Source organism: Zingiber officinale, chromosome 2B (assembly GCF_018446385.1).
Source record: "Zingiber officinale cultivar Zhangliang chromosome 2B, Zo_v1.1, whole genome shotgun sequence".
Taxonomy (NCBI): Eukaryota; Viridiplantae; Streptophyta; class Magnoliopsida; order Zingiberales; family Zingiberaceae; genus Zingiber; species Zingiber officinale.
This window is the reverse complement of record NC_055989.1, coordinates 99,504,298-99,529,620: the sequence shown is the minus strand read 5'-3', so window position 1 is coordinate 99,529,620 and position 25,323 is coordinate 99,504,298. Positions and strand designations below refer to the sequence as shown.

The 25,323-nt window shown below is 35.1% G+C and overlaps 1 protein-coding gene across 1 annotated transcript; it reads right to left on the bottom strand.

The window, feature by feature from the left end:
- Nucleotides 1-20,571: 20,571 nt before the first annotated feature.
- On the bottom strand, nt 20,572-21,910 carry LOC122046495. The gene is made up of 2 exons (XM_042607216.1): nt 21,031-21,910; nt 20,572-20,853 (listed from the first exon to the last, which is right to left on the bottom strand). The coding sequence occupies exons 1-2, from the start codon at nt 21,871-21,873 to the stop codon at nt 20,791-20,793; spliced, it is 906 nt and encodes a 301-aa protein (XP_042463150.1). The 5' UTR covers nt 21,874-21,910; the 3' UTR covers nt 20,572-20,790.
- Between the last annotated feature and the right edge of the window lie 3,413 nt (nt 21,911-25,323).

Genomic DNA, 25,323 nt, shown 5'->3' with positions numbered 1-25,323 from the left:
CTCTTCCTCTTCCTCTCAAGTCAAGTCAAACTTGACCAAATCTCTTCCATGGTTGATCTAATCTAACCATTTGATTCAAGCCAACTTAATATAATGAATCTAATTCATTAAATTAAGTTGATTTAATGAGTCATAATCTAAATTAGACTCATTGAATACATAAATCAACTTGAGTCCAACTCAATTAGCCCAATTTGGATTACTCTTAATCCAATTTGATTCATCAAATGAATCTAATCCTCTTGGTTCATCATATGAACCTAATCTCCATCTAATTGTCCTTAGTGTGTGACCCTATAGGTTCTTGTAACGTTGGCAATGCCCCTAAACCCATTTAGGAGCATAAGTAATGAGCGGTATCTAGCAACACGTCATTACTACCCAATGTTACAAGAATGTTGAGATCCAACATCACCTTGTGACTACTAATTGTGACTCCTCACAATATATGACAAGTGTCCTTCTATCCTAGACTTCTAGATTGATCAATGTGAGGCATAGACCGTGTCATCCTCTGATCAATCTAAATCCTGAACTCCAAGTAGACTCACTAAATCAAATGAGCTCAATATCACATATTGACTCATTTGGGCATGGTCATGCACTTGGTGGTCTCACTCTATCAAGAATACCGATGTCGCTCCCGTCATATAGGAGGGATAGATCTCATCTACATCACTCACATCCCTCTGAATAATTCGTTACATACCCAGTAATCGCCTTTATAGTCCACCCAGTTACGGGTGACGTTTGACGAAACCAAAGTACATAACTCCTTATGTAGGGAACTATGATGACTTCAGGTCTAAGGACTAGTAGTCATACTAATAGCCACATGAGAAAGTATATGACACTCATATAACGATCCATGATACTTTCTCATGGCGGGTCATTCATTATACATTCTCTAATGCATACTCATGTGTCAACTTGATATCTCTATATCCATAACTTGTGAGATCAAGTCATCGAGTTGACCTACATGCTAGTCTTATTGCATTAACATTGTCCCTGAATGTTAATACTCGACTAGGAATGATTAAGAGTAGTGTTCCCTATATCATCTCACTATCGATTCAACCAATCGATTGATATAGGTAAGAACCTTCTACTCAAGACGTTATTATACTTAGTTTATTTGGCACTAATACAAGTAAGTATAATAACCAAAAACCAAATGCCTTTATTTATATAGAATATGATACAACAAATCCAAAAATACAATCATCAAATGATTGGCTCTAGGGCTCTAGCTAACACTAACATCCCAGTTAGGACTTCCCAGTCAAGTATCTGTTCAACCTTGACCTACTTGACTCTTCTTCAACCAACCTGATCAGACCCTGATCATAGGGGAATTGCACCAAACAATCTCCCCAAATGAACAACTGCACATGCACTTGTCCATATCATCGAAGTTGTATTGTCAAACATCGAAACCCAAACCAAGACTCAAGTTTGGTCAACCAAGTCAACCTTGACCTAAGGGATATTGCACCAACAACATACACAATCATAAAAAGTTTTTTTGGTGAGGTTTTTCAATTTTACAAACCTTTAACAAAACTTGCATTGGAGATGCCCTAATGCAATAAAGGCTCTAAATTGGAAAATGTTACTTTCCCAATGCTCTTCCGGTATCCATAATATTTTTGCAGTCATCGTATAGTCTGATAAATTTTTTTTTAAGTTCACCTCCTATATTATGTCGATTAATTTTAAAATTATTAATTCAGTTCTATAAAAAAAATTATCAACTACTAAGATAAATTAAAAAATACATAATCAATCAACTCAATATTGTTATGTCTTCCTACAAAAATTCATCCCTTAATTCATCCGTTAATTAATTAAAATTGAGACTCCATTCTTGAATATTTAAGAAATATAGAAAATATTTTGATGCCGTATCATTGCCTTAACAGGGAATCTGACACCTTTGAAGCCATCAAAATCAGTCAAATAGATATTCGATTTGTTATTCGTCACTTTGGAGTTAATCCACTTTGGAGATACTTTAAATAAAACAGCTCTAACTAACTACCTTCACATTACTTTGTATAAAGCAACAACACCTATTTAAAATATAAAAATTAATTAATTAAATTTTATTAATAATAATATGATGAATGCGAATTTAATCATATAGGAAATTTTGGAAAAATTAAACTATTTTTGAAAATTAAATTTTTTGCAAAAGCACTTATATAAAATTATACAAATTTAATTGTTATTGACTAGTAACTTATAATTTAATTATTCATTATATATAGTTTTAATGAATAATAGATGCTAAGATAAGAAAAGGATAAATATTAAAAAAAATCTAAATTAAAAATGAAATATTCCATTCAGATAGCTTTGAGTTAAGCAATATTATCTTGAAACTGTTTTTATAAAGTAGCGCCGCCTATTTATAATATAAAATATAAAATGAAATTTTACTTACTATTAGAATATGATGAATATCAATTTAATTAAATTATAAATCACAATTAAAAATTTTAAATATTCCTGAAAAAGTTTTTTAAAAAAGAAAATCTATAAAATTATAAAAATTAATAGTTATTTAGTAAATTGCAATATAATTGTTAATTATATATAGTTTTAGTGGATCATAAGTGTTAAGATAAAAAAGTAGGGGTAAATTGTCCCTTATATTCTTGGATTATTTTTTCTTTATAAGAGGTGTGTCAAAGGATCATTCACGTAGAAAAAAAAAAGAGAAGAAACACAACAGTGTGTTGAGAATAGAGATGACTGGGAGAACATCCGAAGTAGTGGGATTTGATTTGTGAAATTATGGAGAGCTTTCCGATTTTGTTATCGCTCTTTTGACAACAAGTCTGAAGATCACATTCTGTCGTCGATTGTAGATCTGCGAGAGATCGTTGTAAGTATTTACCTTTTATGTTTTGATTCATACATTTAGATTGCGACAATGGTATCATAGCATTATGAATTATACTATATCGTTTTGTGTTTTCTCGTCTCTGAACACACCTCAACGAGTCACTAAGGTGACTCTTTGGCTAGAAATCTCCGAAATGAGTTTTTCCCAGAAATCTCCCTGTGGCCGACGGTTTGGTAGCTGCAAAGGAGCGTCGACGACTACATCATGGTAGTAGGAGACTAGCGACTGGGTTTCACGTACACAAACAGTAAGAAAAAAAATTCTTCACCGGTCTGTTCAAATCGTATGGGTTTGAACCAGATGGTCTAAGTAGATTATTATATCTTGATCAAGATTAAACCATTAGTTGGTTTAACTAAACTAGTTTGATCCAAATCGGAATCGATTTAGGTTGATTTAATTGGGCTTAGACTAGATATGATCAAATGACTAGATTTGTTCTATTGGGTTTAATTTGATCAAATGATTAGATTTGTTCTAATAAGTCAGACTTAAACCAATGGACATTGGTTTGATCAAACGGACTTGAGTTTGATCAATAAGTCTGAAATTGGCTGAAATTGACTTAGATTAAACAATAACAGAACATAGGACCAACAGATCCCTATCCAATTAGATCAGTTCTAATTGAGGACAATAGACTAAACTTAGGATCTGGATTCCCAATCGACCGGTCAAATGGGTCAGTCGACTTAGGCTCCTGAAAATCGAGAAAATTTATTTTTATTAATTTATTATGTTGGTTCTATGTCTGTATAAATTGAATTAAGTCAGTTTTGTACTAGTTAGTCAGTTTGTACTGACTTATTTAATTTAAATTTTTTAGATAGCTAGCCGCGATATACGACAACATGAGTTTTGAGAGGAGATAAAGGAGTTTGATTATGACCCAGATTATGGAGTCAAATGGCTTATTGGTTGGCTCGATTAGTTGTTTTGAAAACTCGAGATAGAAGAGTTTCCCGTTCAAGACACACACAAAAGATGGGCTCTGGTCTATTCACTACTGAAAAATCTTAGACGGATAACACTCTAACTTTGGGATGATTCTGAAGGGCATATCTCATAATCAGAGATGTGCAGACAATTACTTCATTTCTCTTGGGGTCCTGAAGAATCAGAAGAGGATCCAGAGGAGGATCTTGACGAATCCGAGGAGGATTCAGAAGAATATCCAAAAGAATCAGAGGAGGATCCGGAAAAGTGTGTAGAGAATCCAGAGATAGATCAAATTGTGGATCTAATGGAGAATCCTGAAGTTGTCCCACCTGAAATTGCCCCTCATGAGTCCAGGATAAAATGGATAATATTGGTCACTGCACTAGTGTCTGTCCTAGTGGGAGTAGTGATAGCCTATCTAATTTATTAAAATTTTGTTATTGTTATTGTCATTATGTATGAACAATATTAGTCCATTTCGTTCATGTCAATTTGTTATATGTTAAAAATATGCAGCATATTTTTATGTTAATGATATATTCATTTATTTATGTTGTTTACTTTACATGATGCATGATAAATGATTAATTTATTTTATTAAATGATTAGTTTATTTAATTAAAGAAGTCATGCTATAATGATTAGTTCATTTATTGGGATGTGTATAATAGAATTGATCAATATTGATTTGATTGGTCATACGAATGATGAGTAAAAACGTAGTTATCACTTGATTTTGTAAACCAACTCAAATTAATATTGAGTCAATCATAAATTGCATACATATGAATTACACTGAATACTAAATAATATGTTTATTTATGATAGATTATGGCAACCAAAAACATTATAGCCGAACTCAACAAGGGTGAACAATTTAATGGGGATAACTATAAAATCTGGTACCTTAGGATACAGTATGTACTTGAGGAACAAGAAGTTATGGATACTGTAAATTAGGTTATGGTAGAACCTATAGATGGTCCCACTATACAGCATAGACGAGATCTTGATGTCTATAAGGCATGGAAGAAAAAGGACTCCATAGCAAAGGGCATACTGATTAGTTTAATGATAGATGACATAACTTTTGAGTATGAGTCATATCTCACGGCTCATGCAGTCTGGGTAGCCCTTAAAGAGAAATTCAGTGGAGTAAGTCTAAGCGAGCTTCGACAGCTGACGATCAAGTTTGACAGCTACAAGAAGCGTTTGAATGTTTTAATGGTTCAACATCTCAGGGAGATGTCGAATATGATTCGGGAGCTTAAAACTGCTGGTCATGAGTTGACCGATGAACAACAAGTTCAAGAAGTTATTTGTTCCCTTTCAGATTCTTGGGAGACCATGAAGTAGATCCTAACTCACAGTGAAAGTATCAAGACTTTCACTAATCTCTCATGCCATGTAGAATTGGAGGCAGAGAGAGTTGAAGCTGCAAAGATTTCTGGACTAGCTTATGTGGCTATCAGTTCTGTTAGACCATGTGGATCCATGAAACGGAAATGGTTCAAGAAAGGGAAGGGAAAGAATAAAGAAGTTGTTACTATGGGACAGGGCCCAATCAAAAAGATAGAAAGAAGACTAGAAAAAAACCTAAAAGTAAGTTGACTTGTTTTAACTACGGCAAGAAGGTTCACTTCGCTTGGGAGTGCACTGAGCAAAAAAAAGTAAATCCAAGGGTATCTTCTTTTCCTGAGCATTTTATTACTAGCTCAGTGTTGTTAGTTGATTCTTATCTTTTGTGAATTATAGATTCGGGAGCAACCAACCATGTAGCTCGGGAGCGAGTTACATTTGTAGAGTACTATCGGGTACCAGCTGGCAACAAATGGATCTATGTAGGAAACAATGCGAGAGTTGAAGTCAAAGGAGTCGACACTTGCAAACTCAGCCTTTGTGGTGGTAGTGTTTTGTTTCTACATGATGTCTTGTATGCTATTGAAATTCGACGGAATCTTATTTTTGTTACGTGTCCTCTTGATTTAGGGTATTGTATTAATTTTTACAATCGATGTATTGAACTTAAGATTTACTCAGTGTCAATCGGACATGATTTTTTAATAAATAGTTTTATAGTTCTTGATGTAGAATCAAATGTTAATTGTGCAATTAAATGTTATTTTTTAAACATTGCTTTAACTAGTGATACAAGTATAACTAATGAGGTTTTGCATGCTAGATTAGGACACATAGGACAATAACTATGAATCGGTTGGCTAGAGAGGGTTTATTGGGCACTCCGACTAAGACTCACTTGTCTATATATGAGCATTATCTTGCTAGAAAAGTAACTAGGAAATCATTTAGTAAGGCTATTAGAGCTGAATCATCATTGCAATTAATTCATTCGGATATTTGTGGTCCAATGAATGTGAAGGCTAGACCTGGAGCTTCCTATTTCATTACATTTATTAATGATTTCTCTCTATTCGGTCATGTGCATTTGATTTCTCATAAATCTGAAGTATTGGATTGTTTCATTTGTTATATGAATGAAGTTGAGAATCAAACAAAACATAAAGTTAAGACTTTGTAAGGGATCGGTGGCCGGCTAAAAGGGGGATTAGATAGACGGTGCCCCCAAATCGAATGCTTCTTACGTGTTTGTTAGTTGCGCAAGCGGAAATACAATAATATAAACACAAATATGAAAGCTAAATACTAAAGGAAAGAATGCAAACCAATACACGTCAATATAACATGGTTCGGAGATAACTTGCTCCTACTCCACAGCTGTCCGTAAGGTGGATGATCCCTCAATCCATCGGTGGATTATCCCCCGACAAACTCCAGCTATCTCAAGTCGCTCCTTGTGGGTGGACAAACCTCACCACAAACTCACCAAGACCTCTTGGATTACAAAAGCACTTGAGAACTCTTGTGACTACGAATTAGGCTTTAACCAAGTCTAATTTCATCACCTAGCCCGGCCATCCCAAACTCCTTCTTATAGAGCTTGGAAGAAAACAGCCCTACTATTTTACCATTGCCAATCGACTAGTCCTTGCACCAGTCGACTGGTGCCAGCCCAACGACTCTCTACCAGTCGACTGGTACAGTGCACCAGTTGACTGCTACAGTGCATCAATCGACTGCTACAGCGCCCGTTGACTGCTACAGTACCCCCCCCCCTCCCGAATTTTTCTCTGAGTACAATCTCTCATGCACTCGTACCCTCACGACTCACTTGACTCTTCTTTGCAGCCTCGACCTCTTGCCTTCAAGCCTACTTCCTTTGGCTCTCGTCTCTTGGATGTATCCAAGCCAGCGGCTTGTCCCCAATGTCATCATTCGCGTATGCCTCGAAGTCGCTTCCCTCGGCCCTTGTCCTTGCTATCTTGTCCACGATCCCTCGGATGCTCCATCCTTCACCGAACCTAAAGCCATCAAGATGAGTCATATGTGTATCCTGTAAACTTGCACACTCACATACACATATCAAATACAAGGGTAAACCTAACTTAAACTCTTTGCCCAAACACAAAAATACATGGTCACACGGACCATTGGGATTGCTCCAACAAACTTTACGTACTACCCGTGGAGGGGAATATTTGTTGATATGTTCAAGATAATATGTAATGATAAAGGGATTATAAGACAGCTGACAATTCCTGAAACTCCACAGAAAAATGGGTAGCTAAAAGAAGAAATAGGACTTTTCTTGAAATGGTTAGGTCTATAATGCACAGGCTAATTTACCTATCTCCTATTGGGGAGATGCATTATTAACTGCGGCCTATATACTTAACAAAGTGTCTTCAAAGTCAGTTCCATCTACCCCATATGAACGTTGAAAAGGCAGAAAACTAGATTTAAGTAATCTGAGACCCTCAGGGTCAGCTGCTTATGTTCATGATAGTTCTCACAAGTATGGAAAATTGGGACCTAGGGGTAAGAAATGTATCTTTATTAAATATCATGAGACCTCCAAAGGTTATGTTTTCATAGGTGAGCAACTAGATGGAACCATTTTCGAAATAGATTCGAGAGATGTGACTTTTCTTGAAACAGAGTTCCCAACCAAAAGTGATGTTGATAAAATAGTTCCTTTATTTGAGGAGGATGAGATATTATCAACAAGAGAGGTGTTAAAAGGGATACCTGAGTCTAGTAAATCGAGTGAGAGTGATATGTCAAGTCATGAGTTGACTTCTCAAAAGCCCAATTTATGAAGAAGTATTCGTAAAATCAACCCTAAGAAGAGGTTTGATATTGAGGATGAGGCATTGATAACACTTTCAGTTGACGATGATGAACCTTAATCCATTGAGAAATCATTGGGATGTAGAGTTAGAGAAAAGTGGAAAGCTGCAATAGATGAAGAGATGGAGTCAATGAATCAGAATCATGTTTGGGACTTAGTCGATCTTCTTCCGGGCCAAAAGACTATTGGGAATAAGTGGATTCTCAAGATAAAGAGGAAAGCTGATGGATCGTTTAACAGATATAAAGCTCATTTAGTTGCAAAAGGATATACCCAAATGGAGGATATTTACTTTGAAGAGACATTTTCTCCCGTAGTGAAATTTATATCAATAAGAGTTATTTTGGCCTTTGTGGCACATTAGGACTTGAAATTATATCAAATGGATATAAAAACCACTTTTCTTAATGGTGAACTTGACAAGGAAATATATATAGTTCAACCAGAAGGTTTCATTGCTGAAGGCCAAGAAGAGAAAGTATGTAGACTTAAAAAGTCTATATATATGCTAAAGAAATCGTCAAGACAATGGAACATAAGATTTAACAAAGTTGTTTTATCTTATGGTTTTGAGATGATCAATGAGGATCATTGCTTTTTCTTGAAAAGAGAAAAAGAAACGTATGTCATTTTATCATTATATGTTGATAATATGTTGATAGCTGGAAATGACATTGGGTATGTGAATGAAATCAAGAAGTGGTCGCATCACAATTTGATACAACAGATATGGGAGAAACTGAGTATATCTTAGGGGTGAAGATCATTAGAGATCGTCCTAAAAGACTTTTAGATTTGTCATAAGAGTCTTATATAAATAAGATGTTACATCATTTCAGCATATCTAATTGCAACAAAGAACATACACATATTGTGAAAGGTACTATTTTGAACAAGAGTATGTGTTCCAAAACTCCAGAGGAAATAGTTGAAATGAATAAAAATTCATATGTCAGTGCTATTGTTAGTTTGATGTATACTATGTTGTGTACCCGTCTCGATATCTGCTATGTTATTGGCTTAGTCAGTCACTTCCAGTCAAACCCAGGACTGAGACATTGGAAGGCAGTAAAAAGGATATTCAAATATCTAAAGGCGACAACAAATTATTATCTCTATTTTCAAGGATTATATATGAGTCTAAAAGGTTATTCAAATGCAGATTGGGCTGGGAACCTGGATAATAGAAAATTTACATCAAGCTATGCATTCTTGCTGAATGGTTGTGTCATCTCTTGGAACATCAAGAAACAAGCTTGTATAGCTTTGTCGACTATGGAAGCTGAATATTGTGGCATGTTCAGCGGTCGTGCAAGAAGCAATCTAGTTGAGAAGGTTTCTGAAGCATATGAAAATTGCTGAGGACAGTGAGAGTCTAGTAACTGTCTACTATGACAGTCAAGCTGCAATAGCTTTTTCCAAGGATCCCAAATATTACAACAAAGGCAAGTATATAGCGATAAAATATAACTTTGTGAGGGATATTGTGGCTAAAAGAAAAGTAATTCTTGAGTATGTCCCTACACGTATTATGCTTGCAGATCCTTTTACTTAGCCATTGACTAGAGAGTCATTTAAAGAATATATAAAGTCTTTGGGACTTCGTAATATGTAATAGAATTGAAATAATAATCAAACTTTATGATTTGATTGTGTGATTTGTCATAATTTATTCAGTGTATATGTTATTTTTGTTATATTCATATAAGATCTCAATGAGCATGTGATAGGTAGAGATTGGTCCACTCACAAGGATAATCATTTCTGTTTGTTAAGTACAAATAGAAGCAAGACTATTACTTAGGGGACAGCTCATACAATTGTGAAAAGAGATAGATCATAAGTTAAGGTCACCTTGATAATTGTGTCAAGTTAGGATCATTTGTGTTAAAAATGATCGAAGTAAATGCACTCACTATTTACTGAACCTGTTGAAAGCCAGATTGGAATTCATATGTTGAATTCAGGGTTAGACATTAGGTATGTCTAGATCAAAATCTATACGATATTAAATTTGAAGAAAACATGCACTCTTTTTATTAAAGAGAATAATATCGTAGCATAGTATTCATACCACATGTGCTATTGCGACAATAAAGGTAGTAGAAGAATGGATCCATGTTTCTCTACTATGTGAGACCTTTGAGATTATAAGTTAATCTCAGTTTTTGTCTTTAGTGACTATTTAGTTGTTTACTTAAAGTTTTAATTAGTGTCTGCTACTTTAGTATGTATCCTATGGCTATGTATGATTCGGTCTATGGAACATAACTAGAAAAGATACTGATTAGAATGAATAGATTCTAGCTAAAAAGGAAGATTAAATAGATTTATATCTTTTGATGTTATTCACTGGCCGACCCATTTTTGTTATCTATAGAAATGATAGTGAATATTTGAATATGAATATGCTCTTAGCATAATAGTCATTAAAAGGGATTAGAGATATTCATACTGATGTAAATGAAGATTATTTAATTTGGGTAAATAGCAAGACATGGATATCTCCAAGATAATGGCTATGCCACTAGGAGATTGGATGAATCCTGGATAAAGGTTATGTGCTACCAGGAGAGAGAGGCTATGCGTCATAAAGAGTGTGTCTCTAATTTATTTGAAAGAGCGGCTAAGTGAAACAACTTTGTTAGCATTGATCGCTCAGAAAGCGGCTATGTAAGGTGTAATAATCTTCTTAGCAATTATCACTCAATGTGCTTGCTGTTGCACGAACCATTTTCTCTAAGAATGGATTGGATGTTCTAATATAGTCTTTGAGATTAAACTCTCAAATAGTCTATGTGACTTATTTAATCTTTGTGACTAACTGGTCTTAGTGACTAACATGGATGAATTGGTGTTAGTGACTTACTTTGGACGAGTGGGAGATGTAGGAAATAGGAACGTGGGAAAAACTCAGTTGCCCACTTCTTAGGGGCAAATTATCTCTTATACCCCTGGGTTATTTTCCCTTTATAAGAGATGCATCCAAGGATCATTCACGGAGAAAAAAAAAAAGAAGAAAGACAACATGTGCTAAGAATATAGAGGACTGGGAGAACATCCGAGTCTGTGGGATTTGGTTTGTGAAATTACGGGGAGCTTTCTGATTTTGTGATCACTCTTCCGACAGAAATTTTGAAGATCACATTTTGTCGCCGATTGCAGATCTGTGGAAGATCACTGTAAGTACTTACCATTTATGTTTTAATTCATGCATTTAGATTGTGATAATTTTGTATAAAACAACTCTAATGGGGCAACTACACTATGAAAATTGTAATGAATCATAAACCCTAAACCTATTGGATTGTCAAATTAAACCATTTGACTTGAGTGCGAACTTAGGTTGTCAACGTACACCATTTGAAGTATGCTAAACCCTATAGTGATTTCACTTTTTATTTTTTGTTTTAAGAACCTCTAAATCTTGAATCCTTAATTATACCTTTAAAATTTTCACCCAGAATGAACTCATCATTTAACAGAGCAGGGCAAAGGTGGGATAGGCTGACCACTATCCTGGTTGGCTGGAAAATCCTCAATCCAATCTAACCCAAAATAGATTTAAGTTAGGTGTGTTGGTCCCTTGTGGCGACCGACTAAAGGGAGGTGAATAGCATGCACAACAAAAATACAAAAATACCTTTCTCGAATTTATAGTTTAATAATAATCAACACTTGCATAAAAGAAATAAGAAACTAAAAAGGAAGAGGTACAACGAGTTTTACTTGGTTACAACTGGGGAGGTTGTTAATCCAAGGAAGTTGAAAGCTCACTAAACTCTCTTTCAGGTGGAGAAGCCTCTTTACAGCAATTAAAGCACTAGATCAGAAAGCTAAATCGAAAGAGAAATGATTACAAATGTTCTGTTTTAGCTTCTGGGACCAGGACTGTATTTATAGCCCTGGTTGGGGAGCTTGGAAGGGTTCCAGGGGCCTGGGGGGATAAACTTTTATCCCCGTCATAGTGAAACGCGCCACATTGTGTTCCGGATAAAATCCTACTCCAAGCGCCTAAATTCAGAAAATTAACATTCTGTTGACTTTTCGTCCTGGCCTTTCGCTCCGGTTCTGTTCACATCGGTCCGGGTCTTCTGCTCCAGCTCCGCTTACTTGGATAATTTCGGTCATACGGAATAGAGCTCACCTGAACCCATTTTATGGTCTTCGAGCAAACTTCCACTCCGGCTTCTCGTCTCTCGGAAACGCCGCGCACCTCCTTCTCGTCCACCTGCATAATCTTTTTCAGCACCTTGTACCTCGGATTCACCGAGACCGTCGGCTCTCTCCCGTGCTGTCTTTCTCGCTAGCTGCGTCTTTCGGTCAACTTCCTGTACTCCTAAGTTCCTACACACTTAGACACATGAGTTAAATACCAACATGACCTAACTTTACTTGGTTGATCACATCAAAACTACCATGGGGTACTTACAATCTCCCTCTTTTTGATATGAGCAAACCCCAAGTTAAGTTAGGGTAAAACCATAAAAAAATAACAGTTATAAAATAATATTTTTGTAAGTATAAAAATTAAAAATTGTACTACCCTCCCCCTATACTTACTCCCCCTTTTGATCACATTAAAAATGGGGTACATTAAAAAATTCTACTTAACAACAATAAAAAAACATTAAAGTTTAAGCTTCGAAAAAAAATTTAACATATGTAAGGTAAAAAAAATTTCATATAAAGTTAAAATTATCGTAAAAAAATTTTCTAAGAAACTTAACATTCAGAAAATTTCAACATTTGAAAATTTTCTTACAGTTAAGTGATAAAGTTCTTGAAAAAATTAACTTTTAAATAATTTCTAACAAAAATTTTGACAAACAATTGAAAGTATTTTTATAACAACTAATTGCTTAACAGTTAATCAATTAAATACTTATTTCAATAATTAGTTTTCAAACTGTGGTGAGGCACTAGGCCTTCTTAGATATTGGAGCAACTGTTAGAATGTATACTAAAAGCCTAGCTTTTTGTATAAACATTTATTTTGAAATGAGAATCATATTGGTCAAATGTCTGCATTTAGTTAAATGCAGTTGCCATTTAATTTATATTGTATATAACATGGTGTGTGGTGTCACACAGAAGATCATGTTATCAATTCCTTATAAATTATAAATAGAAGCTCACAACTAAGATGGATTGGGATAAATCATTGGAATGGTTGTAGTGTAATTTGGTACTAGTTTATCTTGACTATAAAATTACACTAGTACACTATGTGTGTATTGAGCAATACCATTTGAGGTTGTTCCTTTTATACTGACTGCATAAAATAACAGAGCCTCTGTTATTATGGATGTGCATATTCTTAATCCCGATATAATAATAAGTACATGTACTTAGTATTTATTTCTTTAATTTATCAAAGGGTGAGATTTATTGTTAAATCAATAGGCCCGATAAGTTAGGAAATAATATTATTTATATGGTGTGTTGTTGATTATAAAAGGAAGTTGTGTCCAATTTATTAGGATGATGATGTCCCCTTGAGGAGCTCATAAGGATTGTCATGTAAACCCTGCAGGTGGACTTAGTTCCGACATGATAATGAAGTTGAGTGGTACTATTCTTGGAGCTATATGTTAATTAAGTGAGTTGTCAGTAACTCATTTAATTAATGGACATTCGACATCTTAAACACAGGAAGATTAACGCACTCATGATAAGAAGGAGCTCATAATGTAATATGGGATTGGTGCAGATTTCAATAATAACTCTTTAGTGGTATGAGTTATTATTGATGAACTTGATTTGGGTGTACGGGTCGAACACAAAAAGCTCAAGCTCATCAGGAGGCCAAAATCAATTCCTCCTCTAGGTCTCTGTTGCAGTCTCTATGTATAAAGTCTCGCATCCACCTAAGTCATCCTTATGGCCTGCCACATTCTTGCTTGGTGCCCAAGCAAGGGCCCGGCCACCCCTTGCTTGGTGCCTAAGCAAGGGGTCGGCCAAGATGGGTTTAAAAATGAATTTTTAATTTTTTAAATCTTTCTTTTTGTAGTCATCTACAATGTTTTAAAAGAGAGATTTTAAATTTTAAAAACTTTCCTTTTTTGAAGCCATCTACATGGTTTTAAAAGAGAGTTTTAAATTTAAAAAATCTTTCCTTTTGTAGCCATCTACAATGGTTTAAAAGAGAGATTTTATTTTTGTTAAAACTTTCATTTTTTGTAACCATGATTTAAAAGAGAGGTTTTAATTTTAAAAATCTTTCCTTTTTGTTGCTATCTACAATGTTTAAAAGAGGGATTTTTAATTTTTAAAACTTTTCTTTTGTAGTCATCCACAATAGGAAATTTAAAAGAGAGATTTTAATTGTTGTTAAAATATTTCCTTTCTAGCCATTACCAAGGATTATAAAAGAGGATAGATGGTGCCTTAGAGGAAATAATCATCTACACAATTTCTATTCCTCTTCTATTCTCCTTGTGGCCGGCCCCCCTCATATTCTTATTCTCCCCTTGATTTCTCACCTAAGGCCGGCGGCATCAAGAGGCTTCAACCATCTTGTGGCCGGTGGGTTGCAAGGAAGAAAGAAGAACAAGAGGTGGTGTTCCTAGCTTTGATCCCTTGGTGGCCGAAAGTATTGGAAGAAAGAAGGACTTGGGTGGTTTTTGCGTCTTGGTAGATCATCGCCCACACGATGTCCAAGAGGAGGAGGGGAATACAGCAGAAGATCAAGAGGTCTTTAAGATACAAAGAAAGGCATAACTAGTTAATTGTTTCCGCTGTGTACTAGTTTATTTTCCCTTTGTATGGATCTTGAAGTACCAACACAAGAGGCTAGCGATATTGTGCTTTGATTGAGGTCTCTGTAGTTTAACCTAGGGTTTACTGTAAGGAGTTTAAATATTTAATTTCTTTGAAAGGCTTTGACTAGGAAGTAGTGGATGATCTCATACCCAAGAAGGTCGAGTGCCTCGCCAACGACTTGGAAACCCATCCTTGAAATAGATATTTAATCAACTTCTGTGATATGGTTTAACTTCTGATGAACACATGGGTTGAACTTGGATTAATAATGTTAAGTTTCGTTTGCAATCCAAGTTTAACTTTTGAAAAGCACATGGGTTGCTAGGAAAAGTTCTGTGCTTGTACAAATTTTTGTACAGGGGAAACAGAACGGAATTCCGAGTAGCGCCAACAACAACAACCACTTTCTAGACAAAGCCATTTAAAGAAATTAAATATTTAACTTTCTATCTGAAAGTCACAAAAATAATTAATCTAAATATAATTTTGGAACCAAAAATAGGCTCCTTCTTATAGGATTAATCAGAAATTTCTTAGGAATGTATTTCTGTGATATTTTCCTAATTTGTCCATTATGGTATTTAAAATGTTAGTTTAAACTATTATATCTCCTAATATTTTGATTATTTTAGCATGCACGATTTTTTAAATATTATATTTTAGTTCTAATCAACAAGAACTAGCTAAGGTTAATTTTAATTTCTTATTTTCTTTTTCTAGGTTACACAATTTTTCGATAATATTTTTACAAATTGAAATAACTTGTCAGGAGGAATAGACCGTACCTGACTTACCTTGTCGATCCTGTAATATGAAACTCCCCCTGAAGTGTTGCTTTCTTCTGATGTGGCTCACCCTTCATCGATACTTTCGATGCTCATTTCGGATGAGTTTGCTTCATCTTTGTCTTCTTGGTGACTTACCACTAGCGCAAGTCTGGTGAGGGCTTCTATCTCCGATTTGGACGACATTTCATCCCACGTCACTTTGAGATTTCTATGCTTGTCGGTTTGAGTTGGCTTCTTGTTCTTTTCCTTGTCCTTGATCTTCGATTTTGAGCAGTTATCTTTTACATGCCCTTCTTCATTGCAGTGGTAGCATCTTACTTTCCTTTTTCTTCTTGTACCCTACACTTGATTAAATTTCTTAGTTTTAAATAACTTTTTAAATTTTCTTACCATTAGTGTCATTTCGTCCATTTTTACCTTTAAAGCAATATTGTGCTTTGGCTCCTTCAGATCTGCACATTTTGTTTCATGGACTTCAAATATTGAAAATAATTCTTCTAAAGTACTTGATTCTAGATTCTTAGATATATAATAGACATCTACTAATGATGTCCATTCAGTAGTCCCAGAAAATGCATTAAGCGCGTACCTTAGTGAATCTCGGTTGCTTACCTTTTCTCCGAGATTCGTGAGTCCGGTGATGATTTCCTTTATTCTTGAGTGAAGATGTATAATTGTTTCTTCTTCTTCTAATTTGATGTTGTTGATCTGGTTCCTAAGAATATCTCGTCTTGCGAGTTTCACTTCCGAGGTCCCTTCGTGTAGTTCTAGAAATTTCTCCCAAAGCTCCTTTGCTAACTCGTAGGCTCCGATCCGATTAACTTCTTGTGGCGGTAAGACACTTAGAAGATGAAACTCTGCTTTGCCGTTTGCCACAAGTTGACCTGCTCCTTCTTCATCTATTGGTATTCTTCTTTACCCTCAAGTGCTACAAAACCCAATTTCATTATTAAAAGCAAATCGAAATCTGTTTTAAAGAATACCTCCATCCTTTTCTTCCAGCTCGCGAATTCCCCCTCGAACTTTGGTGGGTAGATGCTCGGTCCAGCCATCTTGTGTGCTTCATTCGACGATTATTCCTCCTGAAGCTATTGGGCTCTGATATCACTTATTGGTCCCTTGTGAAGATCGACTAGAGGGAGGTGAATAGCCTGCACAACAAAAACACAAAAATACCTTTCTCGACTTTATAGTTTAACAATAATCAACACTTACATAAAAGAAATAAGAAACTAAAAAGGAAGAGGTATAGCAGGATTTACTTGGTTACAACAGGGGAGGTTGTTAATCCAAGGAAGTTGAAAGCTCACTAAACTCTCCTTTAAGCGGAGAAGTCTCTTTATAGTAATTAAAGCACTAGATCAGAAAGCTAAATCAAAAGAGAAATGATTACAAGTGTTCTATTTTAGTTTCTGGGATCAGAACTATATTTATAGCCCTAGTCGGGGTGTTTGGAAGGGTTCCAGGCGCTTGGGGGGATAAACTTTTATCCCTGTCACAACGGAATGTGCCACATCGCGTTCCGGATAAAATCCTGCTCCGGGCACCCGGATTCAAAAAGTCAACATTTTGTTGACTTTCCATCCTAGCCCTCCGCTCCGATTCCGCTCGCATTGGTCCGGGTTTTCTGCTCTGGCTCCACTCGCTTGGGTGATTTCGGCCATCCGGAATAGGGCTCACCTGAACCCATTTTCTAGCCTTCAAGCAAACTTTCACTCTGGCTTCTCATTCCTCGGAAATGCCGCGCGCCTCCTTCTGATTCGCCCGCGTACTCTTCCGCAGCACCTCATACCTCGGACGCACCGAGTCTGTCGGCTCTCTCCCATACCGTCCTTCTCGTTAGCTGCATGTTTCGCTCGACTTCCTGTGCTCCTAAGTTCCTGTACACTTAGACACAAGGATTAAATACCAATATAACCTAACTTTACTTGGTTGATCACATTAAAACTACCATGAGATACTTACAAGGTGGACTAACCTATCAAAAAATAAAATAAAATAATCTCTATAATTAAGAATTCAATTGATATAGGTTATGATGAGTGGATCTAGAAGATAACGTGACACTAAGAGTCAAGGTGACGGGGCAATTAGGGGTGGGCATAATTTAGTTAAAACTGAAAAAACCGACCGAATCGAAAAATTTCGGTTTTTTTTTTTTGATTTTTTCGGTGTTTCGGCCGATTTCGATTTAAGTTTTTTAAAATTTGGTTATTCAGTTCGGTTTACAGTTTTGACTCCCAAAAAATTGAATAAACCGAATCGACCATGTTCCTTAAAATATGATTTTTATGGATATTGGGTCATACAAGTGGATTAGGCCTCTAATCATTTGTAATATAATAGCACAATTAAATTATATATTTATATATTTACTTATTGTTACCTGATAACAAAATTTTAGTATTACTTTAAATTTATAATTATTTTAATAAATTGATACTTTTCTTTGGTCTCTAAATTAATATTTATAGTCGCACAAAATCAATTTAATTTATTATATAAATCGTATATAACCGACTGTATAAATCGGACCGTAATATAATAAAAACTGGACCGAACCATAATAATATGGTTTGGTTTTGGATCAAAGATTTTCAAAACTGAAACCGAAAAAATCAAACCGTAGTAGAGTAAAATCGGACCAAACTGACCGATGCTCACCCCTAAGGGCAATCAAAGTTAAGATGATGTGGCAGTCACATTTGAGAAAGGATAGCATCCGTTCACCTGGCTTTGATTAATCAGCCAGTGCTAAGGTTCTTAGATTCAATCAAATTGAGTTATAATCCGATCAAGAAGAGACGGTTAGCCCTTAAGACGATCGAACCAGGGAGTTTAATGTGGCCAGGTCTCAAGGTGACCAAGATTGAGGTCGGTCGGCCTCACGTGTCACCAGAATGACCGACTCACTCCAGAAAAGATCAACCATAGGTATGGTCGAGGGGAAAGCTATAAACTCCTTACTTCGTATGAGTCCCCATGTACACGCTCAGGCGTCCTTGATTATCTGTTGCCCAATTGATTTCTAGGTGATAGTGTGCATGCATATCTGTTCGGTCACAAAGTTTGACGAGTTTATACGCCCTGACCGTATAGAAAATCGGTCAGGCAAAGGCATGATGTAGAACCAAACCTCCCAGAACATAGTTATGTTTCTCTTGGTAGCCCATTATATGCTCGGGTGGATAAAAGGACTACCAGGCCTGCATCACTTATCCTCATACTACCACCTGGACGGGATTCCAGCGAAACATGGGTTATCAGAAGGACTTCCCGAGAGCACTGGGTATTATATTATTTCTTAAGTAGATTTCCAACATGACTAATGCATTATATCATTCTTCGAATGAATGTCTCAAGGCTGTGTAGAATATAACTAAACAGTTTAATGATTGAGGTAGGTATTAAAGGCGACTGGTCTTAATGGTCGGGCAAGATTCATGCAGTATAATACACAACAGAATAGATTATGTAAAATGCAACTAAACATCCCAATCAAGTAGCTAGCTTAAGGACCGATCGAGATATATTCAGCAGACAACATTCCAATCAGACGGTCAATTTAAGGACCGACCGAGATATATTCAGCAGACAACATCCTAACAACCTGTCATAATATCAACCATATGTTAGAGAATATTCTTCTAGAACCTTTTTCAGGGGTCATCCTGTCGCCCATCAACCGACCACCTATAACAGCATATTTCTTCATTAACCTCAGTGATAATAGAAACTATAAATGACAAAAGAGGTAAACGTATAGGTAAATGAAAGATTCCTCGGACGATTATGGCATATTGCCTAGGCCGGACCCTCCCCTTTATCTAACAACATCTGACATACTTTGTCACCTCATGATTGTAAAGGTTATGTGATGTTGTATATAAAAAGGGAGTTCTCTCCGTGAGGAAGGCACGCTTTCTAGGGATCTGAAACTCATCCTCATGGACACATCTGATATTATTCTTCATTCACCCGCTCGGATTTATACTAACTTGAGCGTTAGAGGGTCTTTGCCAGAGACTCCCCTTGGTTTTTAGGCACTCACATTTTATTGGATCGTTTCCGTGTGCGCGGGATCAGAGAAAAACTCCTTCTTAGAAGAAAAGGTCTTCTATTAATCAACCGTCGATCCACCGTGCCTACACGTCATCTCTATAGTTTTCAAAAAAAATCATCAATCATTTCATTAATAAATTATTTAAGTTTTCATTTTTCTTTTTCTCAACCTGGACCAACACTAACTTGCTCTTTTCCAACCCGTCTGGACTCGTAACTAGCACTGACTGACCAGTTTATACCCATTTTAATTTTATGAGTTGATAAAATTTTAAATTAATTTGAGAGACCTAATACAAATTGATGGCTCTAATGGAAATGACATAAATTAATTTTTTTTAATAATTCTGTTAAGAAAAATGGTGTGATGGTTTTAGATCACGGATTGGGTTAAAAATTCATACTCCTATGATTAGATCGGACATTGAATTAAAGAGTATTTTGAATATGGAATGAGGGGTGAGTACGCTTTTAATATATTTGAGGTGTCATTTTGAAGATATAGATAAAAAAACCTTCCTTTTGATTTTTTTTTTTTACCAATTTATTTTAAATTTTTTATTTAAATACCTAAAATATAATTTAAAATTATTTATAATATATTTAAAATAAAAAGATAAGTTTTATATATTAAGGAAATGTTAATTTATAAAAATAATAACATGCTAAATGAGCTTAATTAAAAAACTTAAGCTGGACTTGAACTTAATAAAAATTTACAAACTCAATACGTAAATAAAAACAAACTTAAGCCGGCGCAGCTCATTTACCCTAATGCATTCATCAAAGCAACGGAAACTGGCAAGCACCAGTACAGACAAGTGGTGCCCTGCAATTTTACACCCGAATGCATTCGTCAAAGGCACAAAGCATTGGAAAGTAACAAGTACCAGTGAAGAGAAGAGAAGAGCTAGTTTAATGTCGTCATAAAGCATTCCTCAACACAACACTCTCTTTAACCGTAACAAGGACAGACACAGAGCTAGTTTAACTGCTGATGAGCGCTCAGTAATTAAACTCTTTAATTTGATCGGAAGCAACAAATTAGTAGCCTTTGCGGTGGAATCAAAGCCGATCGCAATACAGAGGAGAGAAGAGGAGAGGGATGAACACTAATCGGGGACCCTGTATGATTCGATAGTGATCTGTGATAGCCATGAGCCTGGGAGCAACAACTGGAAAAAGAAACAGGACGTTTCATCACCTTTTTCTCCATTTTTTTTATTAGATAAAACAAGGAGCGAATTAGTAAAAGTCAGTTCTTTGGATCGATCCATGGGCGATATGGAAAATTTAGCCAAAATTTTCGAGAAGAAAGAGGAAAATGGTGTGAATCAGAAAGGGGGACTTACATCGAGCTGCTTTTGGACGACGTGAGGACGTCTTCGGGGCCGCCGGCGAGCCCTGTACCCCGTCACCGCATAAATGTCCTCGTCGATCTCCTCACTGGTGAGGGCCACCGAGATCTTTGGCCTCTCCCTCCGATCCGTACGCGACGGCCGCTTCTCTGCAGCCTCCGGCGGCGACGCACTCGATTGCCTCGGGAACACCGACGAAGCCCGTGCACGCCTCCGTCTCGTCCTAAGATTCCACGGTGATGGAGCAAGTGGCATCGAAGATTCGAGATCCGCTTCCTTTTCGTGCTCCCGGCTATAGGGTAGCGGCGGCGGAACTAGCGGCTCGGTCCGTCCCATCTCCTTGCGAAGATGAACCAGAAGTGTCTCTCTCATCTTTCCGATCCCGCTGTTGTAGGCTCCGCGTTCTGCCTCGGGCGTTCTGCCGCCGCCACCGACGCCCACGCCCTCGCCCTCGCCCTCGCCCCTGCCTTCGCCGTGCTCGCCCATGGAGCCAACGGCCTGCTGGCATCCCCACGCCTTCGACAACGGAAAATTACGTTGGTGGAGAGTCCTTTGCGTCGGATCCCTCCGCTCAGCTAGCGTCTGCACTACCGCCGTAGTCGCCTCTGCTAAGAAGGGCATCGATGCGCCGGCGCAGCACCCAGATGGTAAACAGATCGAACAATAGAGGTCGTACGAGACGAGACAAGTAAGAGAAGGCCTCCTCGAGGAGAGACGGCTGGTCAGCGTTTCGGTCGAGGGAGAGGAGGAAGCGGCGGCGAGGAGGGAGGGTTCTCTTCCCAGCCCACGCCCCACGGTCGTGGAAGGGAATCCTTTATAAATGGAATAGAGAGGCATTTAATTAATTAAGGAAACGCTGCTGGCTTCCATGCTTTGATCCAAACATGCTTTTGGCAAAACCTCCAATGATAAACGGACAAATAGTGAGCAGTCGTTGGTTTCAGGACGTGGAAGGTCGATACGCTGCTGTGGGACCATCCCATGCGATGGAAATCACTAAAAACAGAAACGCTTTTGGTTAGAGCGGTAAAAGAGCCGAGTTGAGTCAATCGAGTACAGTGATGTATATTATTTGTTGATGATATTATTTTGATAGATAAAATATATGAAGAAATAAATGTTAAATTAAAATTTTGACGAGAAATATTAAGAAGGAAAATATTTTAGGTTTAATAGAATAAAGACAGAATATATGATATTTAAGTTTAACAATATTAGATATAATGAGATAATTGTTAAGATAAAAGATGACGAGTTACTTGGACCAAGAGCTTTAAATATTTATAATCATTTTTATAAAATGATAGAGAGATTGAGAAAAATGTCTTACATAAAATACAAGTAGGATGGTTGAAACGGAGAATATCGTCAAGTGTTTATGTGATCGTAAATACCTCTAAAACTTAAAGAAAAGTTCTACAAAATCGCAGTTAAATCTGCTATATTATATGGAGATGAATGTTAGACTATGACTCGAGCACATGAGCAGAAGATGAGAGTTACATAGATGAGGATGTTAAGGTGGATATATGGACATATGAAAATTGACAGAATAATAAATAAGAACATTGGAGAGAAAGTAAGAGTTGCATCTATTCAGGAAAAACTCCTAATACTCTAATTAAGTAATATGAAATTATGACAAATGCACATATAACTAGGAAGAGAAAGAGTAAAACTAAAAATGACTTGGTTAATAAAAATAAAATAAGATAAAATTTATTTAATTATAGATGATGACAACACCTCATGAGCTAGCCATTAGACCGTCCCGAGAGGACAAAACTGTATGGGTAAACTTTTTATAGTGACCGACATCACCGCCGAAACGGCCCCTTATCATAAACCCCCGAAAGAATTTTTGGATAATATAGAAGATAGAACTTAATAATGTAAAAGGATAGATATAGTCTACCCCATCTAATGGAATAAAATTTGATTATTGTTATTGAAATCTTAATTTTAATAAATTAATAAATGATTTTTTTTTAATGAATAGATATCCATGTGAACATTTTTCGATTTATTTTTATTGTCAGTGAAAAAATTTTATAGGATTGAATCAGATTGAATCAATGATCTGCATAATTAATCGGCGTAAATTAAATATTTGATGTAAAAATAATAATAAAATATCAAATCATTTCTATATAATTTGGAATGTCTTTTTAATGGAATTAGAAGAACAGAATAGGTGGGATCGTATCCTAGGTTATTCAACATATTTTTGTTATTTGGACTGTTTTGTTGGTCTTCAAACGGAATTATCTTATGACTTTTTTTTTTATTTGAGACCTCGAACCCTAAATATCTAATCCTACCGATCTCATCATATCTATCCAATTATCCCAAATCTATCCATTGCAACTCACTGTGAATCAGCAGCCAATTACGACCCTCAAATCCAATGCAAATGTTTAATTACCATGTCCAATCCAAAGTTAGTCAAATTTAATCATTTTGATATATTCTATTAAATTAATTTAATAGAATTGGATAAAAATTATACATCATTCTCTCCTTAAATTTTAAATATATATATATATATATATATAAAAGAAAATGAATCGCTTTTAGAAGCTCATTAAAGCCCATCCATATTTTTAAAAATAATAAAATGATTCAAAATAATTATATTATAATTTTAACTAAAAAATATTATATAATTATTTTAAATTAAATTATTATATAATTATTTTAAATTAAATTATTATATAAATATTTAAATTAAATTTTAAATCTAAATAGATATATATTTTGTAAGTGATCAACACAAAACTTTTTATATAATAATTTTAGTAAAAAAACTCTTATATGATTAATTTGAGATAATAAGGTTCAAAAGAATAATCATATAGAATTTTTAATTAATATTATAATATTTTTATTTTTAAAATTTAAATATAAGTAGATAAATATACTGTAATAAGTTAGTACTGTTTTTAAAATGATTTATATAATTAGCTTTGACTAAAAATATTGTATTATTCCATTTATTTTTTAAAATAAATAATTTGCTTTCTTAAATTTATATTACTTTTGATCAATATTTATTATTATTATTATTAAAATGTGATATTTTGAACATGTCTACTGAAGGTCATTTGTGTAAGAAGATTTTAAATTTAAAAATATTTAAGTCAGCCAAACGTCATATATAAATTATGAAGGTAATACAAAACCTCATCTATAATTTTCAAAAGAAATTACAAAATTCCCAATAATTAAACCAATAATATCTTAACTTCACATTCAATCTACATTGGCATATCAAACATACACATACCTGGGGACTCAGATATAATATTCACCATCAACCATAACTAAATTTTATCTAATTCGCTACAAATCCTTCTACATTATTAGGATATAGCCCCTATTATATTATTATTTATATTTAAATAAAATTTATTATATTTAATTATTACTAATTAAGTATTTTTTTTTTATCTTCCTCTTACTCATTTAATGTGCATAGTTATCATAATTTCACATTATCTAACTGAAACTTTTATTTATCGTTTATGTACATTGTCATATTATCTTAAACATATTTCTAAAATTTTTCTATAATAGGCACAACTCCAATTTTCTTTCTAATATTTTCATTTCTTATTATTTTCATCCTCGCATATTCACACATTCACCTTAACATGATTATCATCTTCTGCTCATGTGTTTGAGTCATAACCCAACATTAAGCTTAATATAATATAGTAAAAGTCATGTACATTTTTTTTATTGATTCTATACTCGAAGTGCATATCCAACACTACTAATTTATGTTGGATAGTTAAGGTTTCTCTGCAGATGACATTACAATCTTTATAAATTTTTGTATCATTCTTCTCAACTATAAAAGAAAGTCAATTTATAATTTATTATTCCCACTTTCAAATGGATCTTTTTTTGAAAAACATGTTAACTATTATAATTGTTCATATGCTATCGCAAAATCCAATATAATTTTCTCTCTTTCATTTTTTCTTCCAAAACTATAACCTCATGCACCCTATCATCTTTTCAATTTCTTACTCTGTATGCTCATTTAGATCTCCTTCTATTAAAATTATTTCATTTGATGAATTTTGTTGTACTATCACATTTTGGTCTTTACAAAATCTATATTTGATATATTCATCTAATCTTATTTGAGGTACATATATGTTAATTATATTAATAGTTTTTTTTATCATCACTATCTTGAGAGTTAATTCTAGCTATCTCCCTTTCTATTTACTCCTACTACTTCATCTCTTAACGAACTATCTACAATCATACCTACTC

What these genes read in the sequence shown, in the direction of transcription:
- LOC122046495 (XM_042607216.1), bottom strand. Translation starts at nt 21,873, where the DNA reads ATGCCTCTCTATTCCATTTATAAAGGATTCCCTTCCACGACCGTGGGG. An exon ending in TCGTCCAAAAGCAGCTCGAT is followed by an intron (nt 20,854 to 21,030) that starts GTAAGTCCCCCT and finishes TTCTTTTTCCAG; the next exon opens with TTGTTGCTCCCAGGCTCATG.